Here is a 17,483-nt window from a genome sequence, read left to right on the forward strand (position 1 = left end):
GGTTAGAGGTCTCCTCTCAATAACTCCTGCCGGCGAGGCCAAACACTTTCCAGTCACGGAAAAGGTGGACATGAATTCCGAGGTGTAGACGCGAGTACCTTTTTGTCAAAGTGCCCTCGGAGATTGCACGGTGTATTTGGTTACATCAGCTGACGTGTTGAATGTGTTTTGGCTGGATTTTTATTCCAGCCGCTGCAACATGATTACATTGATATTCCGATATTACTCTGATATAATGGCTGCTGTGTTTGTCGTTGCCCCGCTATCAAACACTTGATGGATGTTGGGTTAAAAGAGGTGGCTGAAAAGCACTAGCAGTATGATCAGGTTGGGTGGGAATGTATATTAATACAACCTGCAAATGAATCAGGTTCAACTTTCTCGTTGATGCTTTGTTTGTGTTCTCCGGAGTGCAAGCTGCAATTTCAGCATCTATTCAGCATCTGAATTTCAGCCGGATAATATTGTTTGTCTGTAATGACAAGCAGCAGCAGCTATTCAAGTCTACCTTCATGCATTTTTCCTAAATCTCTTGCACATGAACAATGCAGTGAGTTATCTGTCTCAAATATACTCTGGGACCGCATTACCATGAAGAAACTCAAGCTTCTCTCAACCAATTAGTGAAATGACCATTTATTTTAAATTCAGAGTTCTGCCAACAGTTCCCCTCCAGGGAGAAGAAGCCAAAATGACCCAACTCAGCAGTAAAGACTTTTCTGTCAGCTGCACCTATAGGAGCCGCATCTCATTTAACTGTTTGGCTATAAGTCCCTCTGAAGAAAAGCTTGTGCTTAGTGCCTGAAATGTAAATGTAAATATTCAAATTGACTAAACACCATATTTCATTTACAATAGCAGGGATAAGCTCATACTCTTATTATTAGAAAGCAGAATATGATAGCTGGGATATGCATAATATCCTGATTTCAAGCTTCTGTAAGCTGCTTTCTAATGCTGTTTTTCATTATTTCTATTCCCCGCTGCTTTTGATACATAACTTAAAGGCAACATATGACTGGAGGGATATTTTCCTCTCTTTGACCAAAAAAATCCTATATAGGACCGCTAAGGATTATTGGCCACACTCATAATGGTAAATACTGTTTCTATGTTCTTCAGGCATGCACACTGGCTTTGTCTGACACTAATGTGACAGTTAAAGAGGATAGTTCATCCAAAAATGAAAATTCAGTCATTATGTACTCACCCTAATGCGGATGGAAAGTCGGGTTAAGTTTTATAGTCCACAAAACACTGCCAGAAGTTTCACAGGGAAAAGGCATTGCACTCATCTCCCAAACAACTGAAGCAAATGGTGACCAGGATTTAAACATAAAAAAAATATACATACTAAATCCACAAAATGTCTCCATACTACTCATTCGAAGTAATCCAGGTGTCCTGAAGCCCTGGCGTGCCGAGGTGTTTTGAAAAACGTCACTGGTGCCATGTTTTTAGCCGTGTTGTAGCCTTTAGCTCCTAGTGTTGGAGCTGCATTCACAAATATTCCATGATACAGCAATATCATTTTTCAAATTATTATTATTGCTATAAAACAAAGTTTCTATAGATTTACTAAATTATGATGAATGGTAACAATGAGGAGATTAACTAATTCGTTTCTTGACAAAAACCTCAGTTATGATTTTTGCTCCTTAAATCAAAAATAATTAGCTGTTGTTCTTTCTATTGTATTTATAAAAACATTGGCTTTTCAACGGAACAAGATACCTTAAAGAAGACAAGTTGAGCTCTGTAAAATTGCAAGTGAATTTTCACATTGTACGGAGCTAAAGTTTGGTTTATGAATCATTCTTTGAACATGAAAGCTCATGCTTGACCTTTTGGAGCACTTTGTACTAAAATCATGTTCAAAGTTCCACTTATATCAGAGCTTTTGACCCACATCTCAGAGTCCTCAGTGATCAAATGAAGCTGAATGGAATTTTAAGTTGCTTAGATTAGAACAATGACTGTGAGAAAGGTAGTAAATGGTAGTGTCATTTTTGACACTAAAATCCATCACTTCCTGTGCACCAGAATGTCTTTTATTTCAGTGATATATAATGAAGAGTCTTAATTTGTTACTCATCATCTACTCACCCTTGTACCTATGGAAAGCTGGGTGAAGTTTGATAGTTCACAAAACTGCCAGAGTTTGACTGGGGAAAGGCGTTGCACTCATCTCCCAAGAGAAACAAATCGTGACCAAGATTCAAACGTTAGAGAAATAAAAATTAAACCAAAAAATGTCTCCATACTGCTTGTCCAAAGTCATCCAAGTGTCCTGAAGCCCTGAGGTGCCAAGTTGTTTTGAAAAATGTCACTGGCGTCATATTTCTAGCCTTGTTGTAGCCTTTGTGGATTATAAATCTTAACCCAACTTTTCATCCGCATGACTAAATTTTCCTTTTTGGGTGAATTATCCCTGTAAATAATATGTACAACATGTGCTCTTTACTTCTTCTAACAGTAGCTACTACAGCACATTTCTTATTAAAAAAAAATTATTTCTGCATTGCATACTTTGTCTGTTTTGAGGTCCGATTGCAGTTGATTAAGTATTATTTGAGATGATGTTGAGGCTTTCTTTCAGCGAGGTCACCTGCATGTTTGTGAGTGTGCGGGCTGGTTTCATTAGGAAGCTTTGATGTGCTTTTTTCCAGATGCTTTTAAGGTAGATATTTCATTAAAGAACATCAAAGGTAAAGCTCTCTTTTTCTCTCGTGTTCTATCTCTGCTTCACACCAACGCGCTTTGCTTTTGTCTTTCCTCGTATTAAAAGTATTCTCAAGTATTTGTCCTCTAATGTTTACTCTCTTTCAGCTCCTCTCCCCCGCATTTCGCGTCTCCGCAAACCAAATACAGCTAAAGATGGGGAAACATTTTAGTGAATTCTGCGCCTCGTGTCAACTCCCCCTCCCTGCTTCGCCTCCTTTCGGCTCTTTGTTTCTCCCCCCTCGCAGTCTCTACACCTCGACAATGTGATTTCCTCTTATATCAACAGAAATGTGTTTTGTCTTTAGTGCAGGATCCCTGATGTTTGCTCCCTGCAGTCAAGGTCCCGACTTTACCCTCACAGCTTTGATTACTTTACCTGATTTCTTTTCTCTTTCTTATTTGATTTCTTTTCTTTATTTCTAATTTTTTTCATAAAGTGAAAAAAATACTTGATGTCTTTTGTCTGATGCGTTTCTTAGGAACAATATATATTTTTAGATTCTATGTCACATATGGTGTTTCAATTGATTGAAACATTGAAAAAAGGCCATAAAGTGATACACCAGAAAGGTTTCAGATTGCCGGGCTCAGCTGTACTGTGCAACATCAGATTTGGCAAAACTTCTATTAACCTGAACTATATTTTGTCAAGCTTAGCTCAGCGTAATCCAGCTTCTCCTTTACACTATCTGCTTCCTCTTTGCTCAGTCAGCCTCTGCTGTCTGTTGTCAGCTCTGTACCTGAAAATAGAGAGATATCGTTCATCTATCGTAGGATATCCCTAAAAATTGTTGAAAGTTGCGCAACAAAGACTAAATTGAGTAAATAAAATGGAAACCGTTTTAGTGCACATTCAGTGAACATGCATTACATAAATTTGGCAAGAAGCGAGATGTATATACTTGAAAATGATAAGCTCGACTCTGTAACACTGGAACAGTTAGCAAAGCTTACTAACAACTAAGATCTCTTAACTGTTGACCAACAATCTGCAATTTGTGCAACAATTCAGTTAGGTCTGGTGATGACCCAACGCTAACTATTGCCAATACAGAAAAAAAATAAAACATGTAGCTACTTCCTAATGTCAGAAAAACACGTAATCTTGATTGACAGTGTTGTTAATTTCTCCCAGATTTTAAATCATATTGCTAGTGGATAATTTCCGGTTGTAAAGATTTTTATTGGTGGTCTTTGGACTATTGGAGGACTTTTTTAGAGGATTTTTTTAGAGGATTTATAGAGAGTAAATAGAGGTGTTCTAGCTTAGACAGTGTGAAGGAAATACATTTTTTGTGTTTTATTTTATTTTTTAAGTCACCATTAAAAGCATGGAAAAAACCAAAATATAACTATGAACCTAAAAATTCTTTCACAGGCGAAATGAGGTTTAACCTTCTCAGGAGATGATGCCTTGATAATCATACATAGATACTGGTGCACTTGTTTTTTCCGCTTACATGGACACATCTTGTAGGTCATTGAGATCCCATCTCTTATTTCACCTCTGTGTTGTCTCCTCTCGCAGGTACTTCACCAACATATCCATCGGTGGGCGGGACTACTCCTTCAACAATGACGGCTACCTGTCCAACCCGCTGCTTGATGTCATTTCCTACACCAACGGGAGAGGCTGGGAGGAGGTCAGTACGCAGCTGTGCAAGTAGGCACTAATTACCCTAGTGCAGCGGCTAGACGAGCTATCCGCAATTTCACAGCCCATCAGACATGCTAACTCATCACTGCTCAGTTTCACCTTTCTGCTGTCTCACTGACTCTCCCCCTCTCTGTCTCTCTTTCTCTCCCAAAACTCATTAGAGCTCCCCTAAGCCTCCTCCGCCTCCCCCTCTTCTCTTCTCCCTCTCCTCTTTCATCTTTGTTTGTCAGCCTTGTTAGCCAGCGCTAACTCACAGTCCAGTATTCTCTCCATCAGGGGCCATGCGTGGCAGTTGTACAGTAATAGCACTAAATCCAAGGTCTGCCCTCAGATGGCACTTTCAATTCCTCAAGACCTGAGAAAAACAAGTAAACCTTTTTTTCGTTCTTTCTCGCTGTGTTTCATTTGCTCCTGACCTTTTACGGCTCAATATGTTTACCGGAGAGTGCAAACTCAAGACCCCCACCCCGCCCCCCATCATTTAAAGGATGATAACAAAAAAGGAAAAATCAACCTTTGAAAGAAGGAAAAAGACATTAACAACATAATATCAGTGTGGGTCCTTAGATTTAAAAAGTTTTGTGGTTCTTCACCTTCCTGTCAAAGTTCAGCTTCCTTCTTGATGTGCAGTTCTATACAGTATTTCAGCTTGGCTCCATGAGAGAATAATGAATGGGTTCAGGTATGAGTGCAATAAGTGTGACTTAAGGAATACGTACAGTCAATTTGTGTCTAGGGCTGAGCGATGTGGATTTAAAATAATGTCGCAATATTTTAAGGCTATATCGTGATATACAATATATATCTCAATATTTTTAAATGTCCTTATAAATAATGTTAACTACTTACACACAAAATAATTGAATGAACTGCAGTTATACAAAAAGTTCAATAAGGTTGATATTGTCATATAAAAAGCTGAATACACTATTGTCAAAGTAACATTCAATAAAATACAGTTATAAGGAAGTTAAATACATTTCTTAATTACATTTTTAAAAGGGCTGTAATAATTAAATAAATCAAAGCTGGACCCATGGTGCTTTTAGTTTGAAGGACTTAGCTCGTGTGGATGTTGTTTCTCTGAACAGATACAGCGGTGCCTTTAATATTGAGGATTCATTCACTGTGAGCGGGGTCTCAAATAGTGGTCTGCAGCGTGGCAGGCATCCTGTGTACAAATGTAACACATCCTTTGTTGCAGAAATGCGCAATGCCAACATAGTCGTCTGGTGAATGGGCTGAATTATGACAAGCATTTTTTTATTGGGATTATTACATGATCTCTTTAGTTGAAGTATATTAAACCAGCCCATTCTCATTCCAAACTCTTCAAATTCCGCCTCTCTGTCAGAACTTTTAGCATACGAGCATGACGCCAAAAGTCACCTACCGCGTCAAACCGAAACACGGCTGAATGGTGTCAGATGAGAATGCCCACGAACAGAACCGTTGGCGTTATTATATGCTGGCAGATGGCCAGATGGTACTGGGTGCATCCACATGCAACATGCAGAGGTGGTGTCACTTGAGAATAATGAATGGGTTTGTCATGAAACGCTGCAGAACAGCATCGGGTAATAACACTGTTGGTAACCACGTAATATAAGGAGCATGAGTGTGCTTATACAGCAGGTGGGTGGGGAGGTGGATGGGTTCCAAAAATAACTTACTTTGCGCAGAAGTCTGGAGTTCACTTCCCCTGTGGAGGTGTGTGGGTTTTTTTCTTTTACACTTCACCACACTTTACAATGTAACTCTTTTGCTTAAATATAATCTGTGACTTTGGTGCCTAAACCTGTTGTGTAAGGACCATGCTGCGTCATCCCACCATGTGCATTTGTTGACATCACTGTACCGACATCCTGGAGCGTAAACAGCTGACGCAGGATGCCTAAAACGTCCTTTGTAGACGCAGAAGGTCACTGACAGAACAGCAGCATGTGACGAGTTGTTAACAATGTTAACATGTTAACAATAAGAGAGTATCCTCAATCCTCAATTCCCCCCCCAAAACACATTAACTTCACAATGCTGCATAAAGTTTCTCCCTCTGGACTTTTCTTTAAAATTCTGAATCACTTTCGGGAATTTGCAGTCTAAAGAAACCTTGGACTGAAAAGTGGTGTTATACGGAGGGTTTGCTGAATTTTATACATTGTGCCTGTTATGATCTGAAATTGACCCCAATCTTGTTTTGCAGAAGATAACAAGCCTCAGAGCAAGATTCAGATCGGGGGGGGAAATATTAAAGTTACTGACAATGCTTAGCCAAAAAACCTGACAAATAGGCAATGCTCATGAAAAATAAAAGCGCTGCCTCTTATCATTTGATTGCTGAACAGGGGGCATTTATTTTTGGAGAGTGTCAGCTATTTTATTCATGTTTTTTAAGTCTTTCTCACTCTGTCTTCTTTTGGTGTTTGAGTTCAGCACATCCAGCCTGCATTTCTTCTGGCAGTAGTTAACCTTACAGAAGAGCAGAACATTACAGTGTGTGCCTGCTGCAAGAAGCACTCCTCCATCTGTGGGAATCATACCATTTTCTGCCCTTTCTGATGCAGCTCGCCATTACTGTATTGAATTTTTTACTGAATGAAGGTGCAGATACTGACAGAGGAGACAGGTTACTGTCTTGTACTCCATGGGGTTGGGAGAGATAGAAAAAGAAAAACTGGCTACAGCCTGCAGAAAAAAAAACCTGACAGATAAGAGTTTAGTTTGCACAGCTGCTCTCAAAAGACGACTCCAGTGCTGCTCTTTTATATCTGATGTTTAGGTGAGTCGAGAGGAAATACTCTGGACAGCCATGTCATATTTCTAACAGTAAACCCCCTTTTAGGATTGTACAATATTTAGTAATTTTACAGTTTTATGATCCCTCACTAGAAATTACTGAAACTAAAGTGCGCTTGTGATCTGGTTCTTAGAATGCCCAAGGACAAGCACAAAGCACAGGTACACTCAAAGTAATAAATTTTTTTTACAGCTTTATTTAACAAAAACATGCACAGAATATATCATGTAAACAAGAACACAAACATACATGACAGCAGAGGTAATTGTTATTCTACACAGATAATATTAAATAATGATACAAAAATACTCCTAATATTAATACATAAATCCAATAAAAATATTCGTATTCATATCACTGCTTTTTTTTCTGGCGTCTTTTAAGTCAAACTCAACCCCTGGAAACCACAGATCCAAGGAATCTAAGTAATCCTATACCAAATTTAAAGTGTCAAACATTAAAGTTGTTTCCATGGAGAACCAAATGAGAACTTGTACCAAACACAAAGATGACAAACATACTCAAATCACTTTATAAATATAGAATGTATCTTTTTTTGAGCATTTGCAAAGAAGCCGATAAAAATGATGATGCCTTGCCTTTCTATTTGACCATAAACTTCAGTCCATTATGCTATTTAATTTTTCCTCCATCATATCAGGCAGGAACTTAAAGGTCTCTTGAAGTGACTGTTGTATGGAGGTTTTGACCTAAGAGATAATGTCCAAGCAAAGGACAAACAGATTCGATACAACTCCCTCAGAGGCCAGCACTTGACCCTTACTGCCCAGTGGTTCTCTCCAACCTCATTTGTCTGAACATCCCCGTTTCCCAGGCGTGTATTTGCTGAATTAACCTCTCCTGAACTAAATCATGGAGTATATTTGCCAAGCACAGCAACCTTAGGGCAGCTGAATAAGAGCTGGCTGTAGAGCTCAAAGTGATCTCCGAGACTGTATTCATCAAGAGTCTCTGAGTCACAACAATCACAGAGAGATGGATTTTTGGTTTTGCTTTTGGGCAAAGAACACATTTGTGAACTTTTGTAATTGCCAAGTGGGTTTGGCAATCAACCTGTTTTGATGGAGCACAGTGAATAATTTGTGTGTAATTTCTTGTATTTATTTTAATGTCATGAATATTTTGATTCTTTCTAAAGGAAGCCACACCATAGTATCCACACTCGTGCTGTACACAAGCACATGGATGCACAGTTGGTGATGTCGAGGCTAAACTCTCAACGTATGATGCATATAAAAGCACAAACCATGCAATTTTTTTTGCCTGCTGTTGAGGTAATGGGATGCTGAAACTAACGCCAGGAGGTCAACAAGGCATGTAATCGGGGTAAGGCTACAAAGGCACAGGTGGTTAAGTTAAGGAAAATTAGACAGGAAGAGAACACTGTCCTCCCAGGTGAAAGTCCAGGGTTTGTTGGACCCATCCAATGCCCCTCCCACCCACCCTATAGGCGCCCTCACGCTCATTATTTCACATGGTTACCAGCAACATTTTAACCTGATGCTATCCAGCAGCATATCATATGGCCATGACAGGGTCGGTCTGGCCACATGATCCTCTGATGCTGCGTATTATTGGGCTGCAACAGGTGCTGTCTGGCCAACCCTGGCATTCATAACACCACGAAAGGTTCCTTTTGGATACGTTTCAGACAAGCGCTGCTCAACAGCGTATGATTCTACTGCACAAGGTGGCTTTTGGCATCACTATCTTATACTGAAATGGTCAACAAAGTGCTGGTATGTGACGACTTTGGAGTGAGAACAGGCTGAACCATGAGGACAGGCCAACAGCACCACTTGATCCTTGACAACCTGAGCCATTTTTACATTTGTTCTTCCTGAATAACTTCAGAAATAATGTTGGGATCCACATAAGTTGGTCAAAACATCAAAAAGGAAGATAAAATGATCCATAAATTTCCATCTTTGTTTTGTTAGTCTTTGCCTTTACATAAGTTGCTTGTTAAACACTCTCAAGCGATGTTGTTTTCACTATATTATACCATTTCCTCTGCATCAGATTATGTTGTTATTGTTATGTGCATGTGCACTTTGGTACAGATCATATTGGAAATGAAGGTGTTCCTTTGTTTGATTTTTTAATTTTTTTTTTTTTTAGTTTTGCTGCCAACAGAGCGTTTTTCATATCTTTTGAGCTTCTCATTCTATGGGTTTTATGAGGTTAGGTTTTATGTGATGCAACAGCAGAGCAAGTCGTCCTACATTTTGTTTGTTCTTTGAGACGAAACATAAACAGGGAAGTATACGGTGGTGGATCAATGAGCAAATGAGAGAAGACAGCCACGCTATCTTTTTTATCAACATGACAAGAGAGCTGGAATCCTAAACCACACAAAGCTGAATCCCATTTCAGCTCAATTTAAAGGCGCAATAAGATTTTTACAACCTCACAACACAGAATAATAACAGTATATCTGCAGGAAGAGTTTGATAGAGTTAATCGATTACAGTGATTCAGCAGGTACCTAACAAGGGGGCAGGGTTTAGACTTCCTGTCCTGCAATTACAAATAACTGGAGTTTACTCTGATAGAAGCCTGTTCAACTAAATGTTATAAGACAACATAACAATAAAATGAAAAAAAAATTAACTCAATCTTTAAGGACATCAGCATAGAGATTTCTGGATATTGTAAATCACAGCATGGCATTATTCATGCAAATAAAAATTATACTAAAAAGCTTAATTTTCTAGTTAAAATCATGACCAAGCAATGTTGTCTCTCTGTTATGTAGAGCACGTAAGGTTGCAATAACACAAGGTGACAGATAAGAAAGCATGATAAAGATTACATTTATCAGTGATCACTGAACATATAATTAGCTGAGGTGAGAAATACATTGTCTAAGACATAGGTTGAACTGAGCAGCTTATCTTCTCATTATATCACATTATTATTTTTGATATAATTAACAGTGTTGGCAGGATTATTAAATTGTTATTAAATTAGCATTTTGAACCCACATCACATATTATGCATGTAGTGTATATATTAAATATAGAATTTGTCAAAATCTTTGTCATTGCTTGACCTTTTAGAATAACCTGTAAGCTCAGCAAGAGTAACCTTAAGTTTAATTTTGTTTTTTCCCCTTAAATCTCATATTTGATTTTACACCACTATTAAGGGCAAGGGTAAAAGTGACTCATCAAAGATGGCAGAATGAGCTTGAATTGACATGCAAGGCATAAAAACATTAACAGGAACACAAATCAAAATAATAAGTAATGAATGGTGTCCTTATTCAAATATTAGATAAAAATGCAAATTTGCCCAGGGGAAGGTTCTGTGTTTTATGACCAATCCACCATCCAGACCTCCACCCTTATGGGAAAGTTTCCTTCTTTATTCTTTGCTCTCATCTGCACATTGGCCTTCTAAAGATTACAGACTCGTGATTATGTCAGATATGCATAAATAGGTATTTGATGCAGTATTTTCCTTAGTAAAAATAAAATGTATGAGAACAGCCTGAATGGAGCCATGAAAAGTTCAGGTTTAAGATTTATGTCAATAGGAAAAAGAAAGGTGCGGGGATGTTAAATATCTGATGCCAGAAATCTGTTGAAATTGAAAAGTACAAGGCGAAGTAAGTTTGATTAGCGGGAGACTATTTGAACCTTTTGCAAATATCGGTATCTGGGAAATTTTTAGCCAATCAGGCATTTAAATGGTGTATGCTTGACAGAATTTTGGACTGTAATAAACCTTGCCGACAACACAAACCTTGAGTTTTTACACTCTCCATGTTCAGTGCTCATTGAATTCATGTTTTCATATTTGGTACGTATTAAAAATACCGTAGCTGTTAGTTAAACCAGACCTTGGTTAAGCCCTGATGATGGACTTGAATTAACCCAAACCATTAATCAAGCTTTATTCGTTCCGTTTCAGTTGACACAATTATTTGTCACATTTCTGAGGTATTCCATTGGTGCAGCTTGTTGGAGTTTGTAAGCTATTTTGCTGCAAGACCAATTTTGTCCTTCAGTTGTTTACAAAAAATTTACAACTGTTTTGCACTCAGAATGGACTGGGAGAGCAAAAATAGAGGCAGAAATCACTTAAAAGTAGTAATGAATCCACTGCTGGCAGGAGTCACATGGATGAATGCATGCCAAACGACACTACGCTGTCCATTAAATGGCTGCCAGTCCTACAATGATTGTTAAAAACGAGAATCAGCTGTGCTTTTATTATTTCTGTGGGACGGATTTCTGGGCTACAGTCCTCCCTCCTGAAATTTCAATATTGGAGTTGGGTACAGTAACTTTTTAGCATTCAGGGAACCAACAAGGTCGAATATTAGTTGTGTTGATACTTTAAGAGCCTTGACTCCTCTCCTGATGGTCGACATCATCTGGAAACAGAACAGAAGCCAGGGCAACGCAAGTGCAAGTATGACCAAAATAAATAATGATTCTCCTGAAAAGCGCAGAAGCAGACATAAAGTCCAGACAGCAAAAGCCTCAAAAAGAATATTGATTTAAAGAACAGGACTTACAAAATGAATTAGACTTTATACTCAATACTGAAGGTTACAAAGTTAATACATTCATCTTTTAACATACAAACAACAACAAAGTCATTGAAAAATACTCTTACTTTGGGGCAAAAATTGTTCTCATGTTTCGTGCCTTTAGTAAACTATGTCCCTCTACATTCTGGAATCATCATAATCAATTTAAAGCACTACTCCAGCAAATTAGATCAAATTAGGGGACTTGAATGAGACAGGAAAAGGGAAAATAGTGCCAAAGTCAAAGCAGCACAGGTCGAGACATCCTGACTTTATACCAGGCTCTCAAGGATGTTACGATGATGCAATCCCAGCAATTATAGCTAATATAACCATTACTCATGAATTCTGTGCAACATTGCCATTTGGTTGTAGTTTTTGGTGAGTTTTAGCAATCATAGCAGTCCCTCACATCATTAAAGACGCAGAGGCACAACACAAACATCTCACATTTACCAACAAAAATTACTGATGAAACTGTGCAAGGCAATTCCCTGTTCTGCATGAACTTGGGAATAAATTGTTTTGCACAGTTTGCAACGCTGTGGTGGAACATAAACGACAGCAATTGATAAAAAACACCCAAAGAATGGCTAAACAGCATGGACAACAAAAGAGACACATTACCATGACAGAGGCTGATGCATCCACATCTATTGCACCTGCTGAGAGGATTTAGTTGGTAGTAGGATAGTTATAACATTACTGTAGTTTAAATGAAAAACTCAGAACAGTGTTGTTTGTTTCTCACTATAACAATTTGCCTTCAATTTTTCATGAATCTTACGTGCAGAAAAATGCCTAAAACACTGCAATATTCATTGCAATCTTTTAAAAATGCTGCCCAAAATCAGGCATTCTACGTTGCAAGACTCCCAATAAAGTCTGCAAAATCCCAGAGGGACTAATATACTGTGAAAATATACTTTTCAGTTAACACAAAAAGAGATCGCAGAGTCATTCATATTGATTGAAAATTACAGCCAAGATTTATTTTGTTTGATAGAATTGCTGTATTTTTCAACATTTTTTATGAATTAATGTGATTCGCTGCCTTCTAGAGGCAGACCATAATAACTGTGATTCAGCCAGGTTTTCACAATTGCTATTCTCATCACTGAGTGTTTGGTCTTTGTATGAAAAGGTCCTGTGGTGCTCAAATAGTGATGAGTTTTACCTTTGCAGCAGCAGCAGCAGCAGTGATTTGTTTGTAATGAACAGAAGAGGAGCTGCGTTTCAATGAGCTGCCAGAGCCACTGTGGCTGAACAGACAAAGAAAAACATACTGAAAATTAAATATTCCACTCCAAGTTGTGTATTCTGTGAAGCAGCTATTGGTTGGTTTGAGATAGTTTATATAAGATTATTGACTACTAAGGAATATTGATCCCGCAGAGCATTTGGAAAGTAATGATTGCAAAAGCAATGATACTTGCATATTGGATTGTTGATTTTGGAAGTAATGTACCTTGAATTATTGATTCCTGCAGGTAGTGCACCCAAAACTATCGAGCCCTCTGAGCAGTGAACCTCAGATTATTGATTGTAATGGAAATGTCAGAGATAGACATGAAGAGACTAAAAATGATCGTGACTCAGCTCCATGTCTTCAAAACTGAAGGGATTGCAGTAAATATCAACATCACTTCTTTGTGAACGTGCTGCATTTGACTTTTTTAATGCAGCATTTTGGCAAGGCAGTCAAACACTTAACATAATCTGTGCTGTCTGTAATATGTGAGTAGGAGCTTAACATTTTTACTTAAAGTTATATGTGATGCTGCTGTTTTCACTGACACTCATAACATTTTGATAAAAACCATAAGGTCTGTCTGAGCTCCATGGTAACAGAGAACCACAAAATACCACATCATGCTCGATCCCTGCCTTCTGCTGGGCTGGCAGTCCAGGGATTCAGCCCCTGTCTGAGCACTGTGTGTGTGTGTGTGTGTGTGCGTGTGTGTGTGTGTGTGTGTGTGTGTGTGTGTGTGTGTGTGTGTGTGTGTGTGTTCATGCGTGTGTTTGTGTGTGTGCATGTGCATATAAATGTCTTTTTTGTGTGTGTTTTGTGTTTAAAGAGCGGCACAAAGCATTTACCTCGGTTTATGCAAAACATGTTAGACGGGTGAACTGGAGGACAAATGAGCACAGAAGAGCAACTCTTCATTTTGTTCCATAATGAATTGCTGGATCTGGCTACGATTATTTATGCAGCAGAAAGAGTGAGCGAGAAGAGCAGAAACACAGTAAAAAAATAGAAGAACAGAAACTGCATAAAAGATACAGTGAGCGAAGTTAGTCCAAGGTACCTGGTATGGTGAATTTTGCTCTCTTGATTATATCTATGGTGTTAACATATTTAAGTGGTCAAACTAAATGACTAACAATGTAAAGGTGTGTTGATCCTCCTTTGGTGTCAGTTAGTTTTGTGTGAGATATTGTGTCCTTGTAACTTCTTTGTATACAAGTTAGTGCAATGCATGCGCCTGTTTTTTGTGTGTGAGAATGTCCTTGTCATCGCATTGTGGGGACATCAGTCTCCACAATACGTTATGGGGACTGTCCTGTCTAGGCATAAACTGAGTTCATAGTTAAGTTAAGATTTATGCCTTTCTAATGAAAGCAGGTTGCACCAAACACACATATGCTAGTATCAGTTGTTGTATAATAACATGTATATAGAATATTTGGACAAAAAAAGATAATATGCATATGGACATATATGACCAAAAACTTGATCAGATAGTGGTCACATATAAAAAACAGCAGGATTTTGAATTCCATTTGGCCAAAATAAGACAATGTATTACTATCTCAAGTGATACAATAATTCCCAAACTTTCTAGACCTTCTTCATTTCTAGATATATTCATACATAAAACACATCTCATAACATTGTGGGGACATCAGTATCCACACTATATTATGGGGACTGTCCTACTATATGGGGACAAACTTAGTTAAAAAGTAGTAATGATGTAGGTGTTTACTGAAAAGCAAAACGGAAGCAGGTCACACCATCAAACTAATACATAAGTGGATATAAGTTAGTGTAATGATATTTATTTAGAAAATCTGCAAAAATAGGTTATACGTTATATGATCAACATATGAGCAGACACTTCATCAAATACTTAATATTAATGGTGTTTATCAGGATCAGAAGTTACATTTGACCATAATCAGATAGTATAATCCTACCTCATACTGCAAAATCATTCTCAAACTCACTCACTCATATAAGCATAAACTCACGCCACGTTAGAAGCCACATGTAGCTGAACAGACAAAAAAACATCCTGAAAATTAAATATTCCACTCCAAGTTGTGCATTCTGTGAAGGAGCTATTGGTTCGTTTGAGATAGTTTATGTAAGATTATTGACTACTAAGGAATATTGATCCCGCAGAGCATTTGGAAAGCAATGATTGCAAAAGCAATGATTCTTGCATATTGGATTGTTGATTTTGAAGTAATGTACCTTGAATTACTGATTCCTGCAGGTAGTGCATCCAAAACTATCTAGGGAGAAGGCTTTATGTGGATTGTCGCAACAAAATATGCTGTTTACATGACCCATATCAAATTCAAAATACTGGCATATTTGGAATATTTGTGAAACATTAGTGCACATGTAAACACACTAAATGAGAGTCCTCACAAGTGTATTGTCTATTCAGACAGTCAAATTGTGGGGCCTCACTTGATGTCAATAGGCTTGTCCCCTCAAGATAAACCATTTATTTTGGGTTTAAGACGTGCTTTAGTGGGATTACGATAATGTCAATACTGAGTTGGGCATAGGCATGTAGCAATTACTGTTAACATTTATGTAAATTTATAAACAATGTCCTCGTAAGCAACAAAACCTGTGTAGGCCTATGTGTGTGTGTTTAAAGAGGCTTTGCATATTTTTAAACAAATCCCAGCAGCCACGTCTGGCACCATCAGGGAAATCCACAGGAGAACTGGCTGTATGCAAATAACGTCTAAATATATGACACCACAGCTAGGAAATGGCAAACTAAAAAAGACAGATTTCCTGTGTTGTGGCTGCACATCCATCCAGTAACATCCTCAGTTGATGTGAACAGATTTGTTTACACATGTAGGTCACTGTGACACTGTAAACTGTCTTGTGTTTCGTCTCAGTCTCTGCTCCAAAATACCACGTTGCAGCATGAAAACGCTCAGCTCAGTTAACAAGAACAAACTGCTCATTATTCAACACAACCCATGCAACGACATACTGCAAGGTTGTGCTACATCTCAGGAAAAAAATGGGTTTTGTGAATATCAGATGTGTTCACAGCAAGGTGCTGTCACATTGGCTAATGTGTTAACATCACTAGCTAGGTGAAATTATTGTGATAAAACATAAAACTGATCAGATGCTTAAATAACAAATTTTAACTCAAATGCTGTGGAGACATGGACTAAAAATGTGATCATTAACTGCTTCTAAGCCACTGTCGCCCCAGAGCTTAAGACCTGAGCATCTGTGTTTGTGTGTTTATTCCCATCCAGGTTGGCTGGTGGGAAAATGGCCACCTGCGTCTGCGTTACCATCCCTGGTCTCGTTATGGCTCCTTCCTGAAGCCTCTGGATGACTCCCAGCACCTCCGAGTGGTTACCTTGGAGGAGAGGCCCTTTGTCATTGTGGAGCCAGCTGACCCAGGCACCAGCTCCTGCATCCGCGACTCTGTGCCCTGTCGGATGCCAGTTAACACAAGGTAACAAACCCACAGCCCTGGGATATGAAACAAAGTCAGCAAGTCTAAATCATTTATACGCACATCTTCAGCAAAGATTTCTTATTGCTGAACTGTGTTTGCCCCTCACTGCATCCAGACTCTGCAGCGTTCAGCTTTCAATGATCAGCCGCCAAAGTTTCAAATAATGAGGCAAACGTATGTAGAAGTAATCCTTGACAGCAAAAACCTCAAGCTTTAAACTTCTCTGATTTCTCTTTTTGCCTTTTTTGGGTCTACTTTCAAGAAGTCAACATCAGCCTGTGCTACAGTACTCCCTTACATTAATTGCCCTGGCTATAAGTACTCTCTTCAATGTATTGAACATATCCAGTTGTGAAGATTTTGGTGTAGAGGCCTTTCGGGTGATTTCTCACGGTAAAAAGGCTTTTTCAGGTGGAGGGATTAAATAGATAGGTGCTAAAATAGAGCCGTCATCACTTGTTGCTTCTTTGTAGTGGACTTCTGTGTCTACATATTACGCTCTAGGTTTCCTTCTGTGTCCGCAATTTATTTTCCAGGATTCTGCAACTGTGTTGTCAACACAGGCAAATGGTGAGATTATGCTGCAAGAGGTGATGTATAAGCAACAGAAGCACATGGCAACCAATACTGGGATGTCAACAAATGCACATGCAAGCACCCATGGTTAGGGCCAGGTGAAGCAGACACATAGTAAGGTGTAGAAAAAAAACATGAAATTCAGACGGGAAGCAAACACTGGACTCCTGCATGAAAGTCTTGGGTTTGTGGGACCCATCCATTGCTGCACCTGCCCTATAGACCCCTTTTTGCTCCTTATATTATGTATATTAGGTATCATGCTGCCTTGGCGGGTGTTTAATAACACCATCAATGATTCTGTCTAGCCACATTCTCAGCTGACGCTAAGCAATGGGGTATCAAGTCAAAAGCCACTTTTGGTATCAGAACCTTAAGCCAAAAGCACTGCAAAAGTGGCAGTATTTGACTTCAGAGTGAGGGTTTTTC

The 17,483-nt window shown here is 38.7% G+C and overlaps 1 protein-coding gene across 1 annotated transcript in view; it reads left to right on the top strand.

Annotated features, from left to right (window-relative positions):
- Nucleotides 1-17,483, top strand: part of LOC121958119 (glutamate receptor ionotropic, NMDA 2D-like) — a 147,345-nt gene that overhangs the window by 53,951 nt on the left and 75,911 nt on the right. Inside the window, 2 exon segments of the mRNA XM_042506990.1 lie at nucleotides 4,253-4,367; nucleotides 16,270-16,475. Of these exon segments, the coding sequence (XP_042362924.1) occupies nucleotides 4,253-4,367; nucleotides 16,270-16,475 (321 nt within the window).

Source organism: Plectropomus leopardus, chromosome 18 (genome assembly GCF_008729295.1).
Source record: "Plectropomus leopardus isolate mb chromosome 18, YSFRI_Pleo_2.0, whole genome shotgun sequence".
Lineage (NCBI taxonomy): Eukaryota > Metazoa > Chordata > Actinopteri > Perciformes > Serranidae > Plectropomus > Plectropomus leopardus.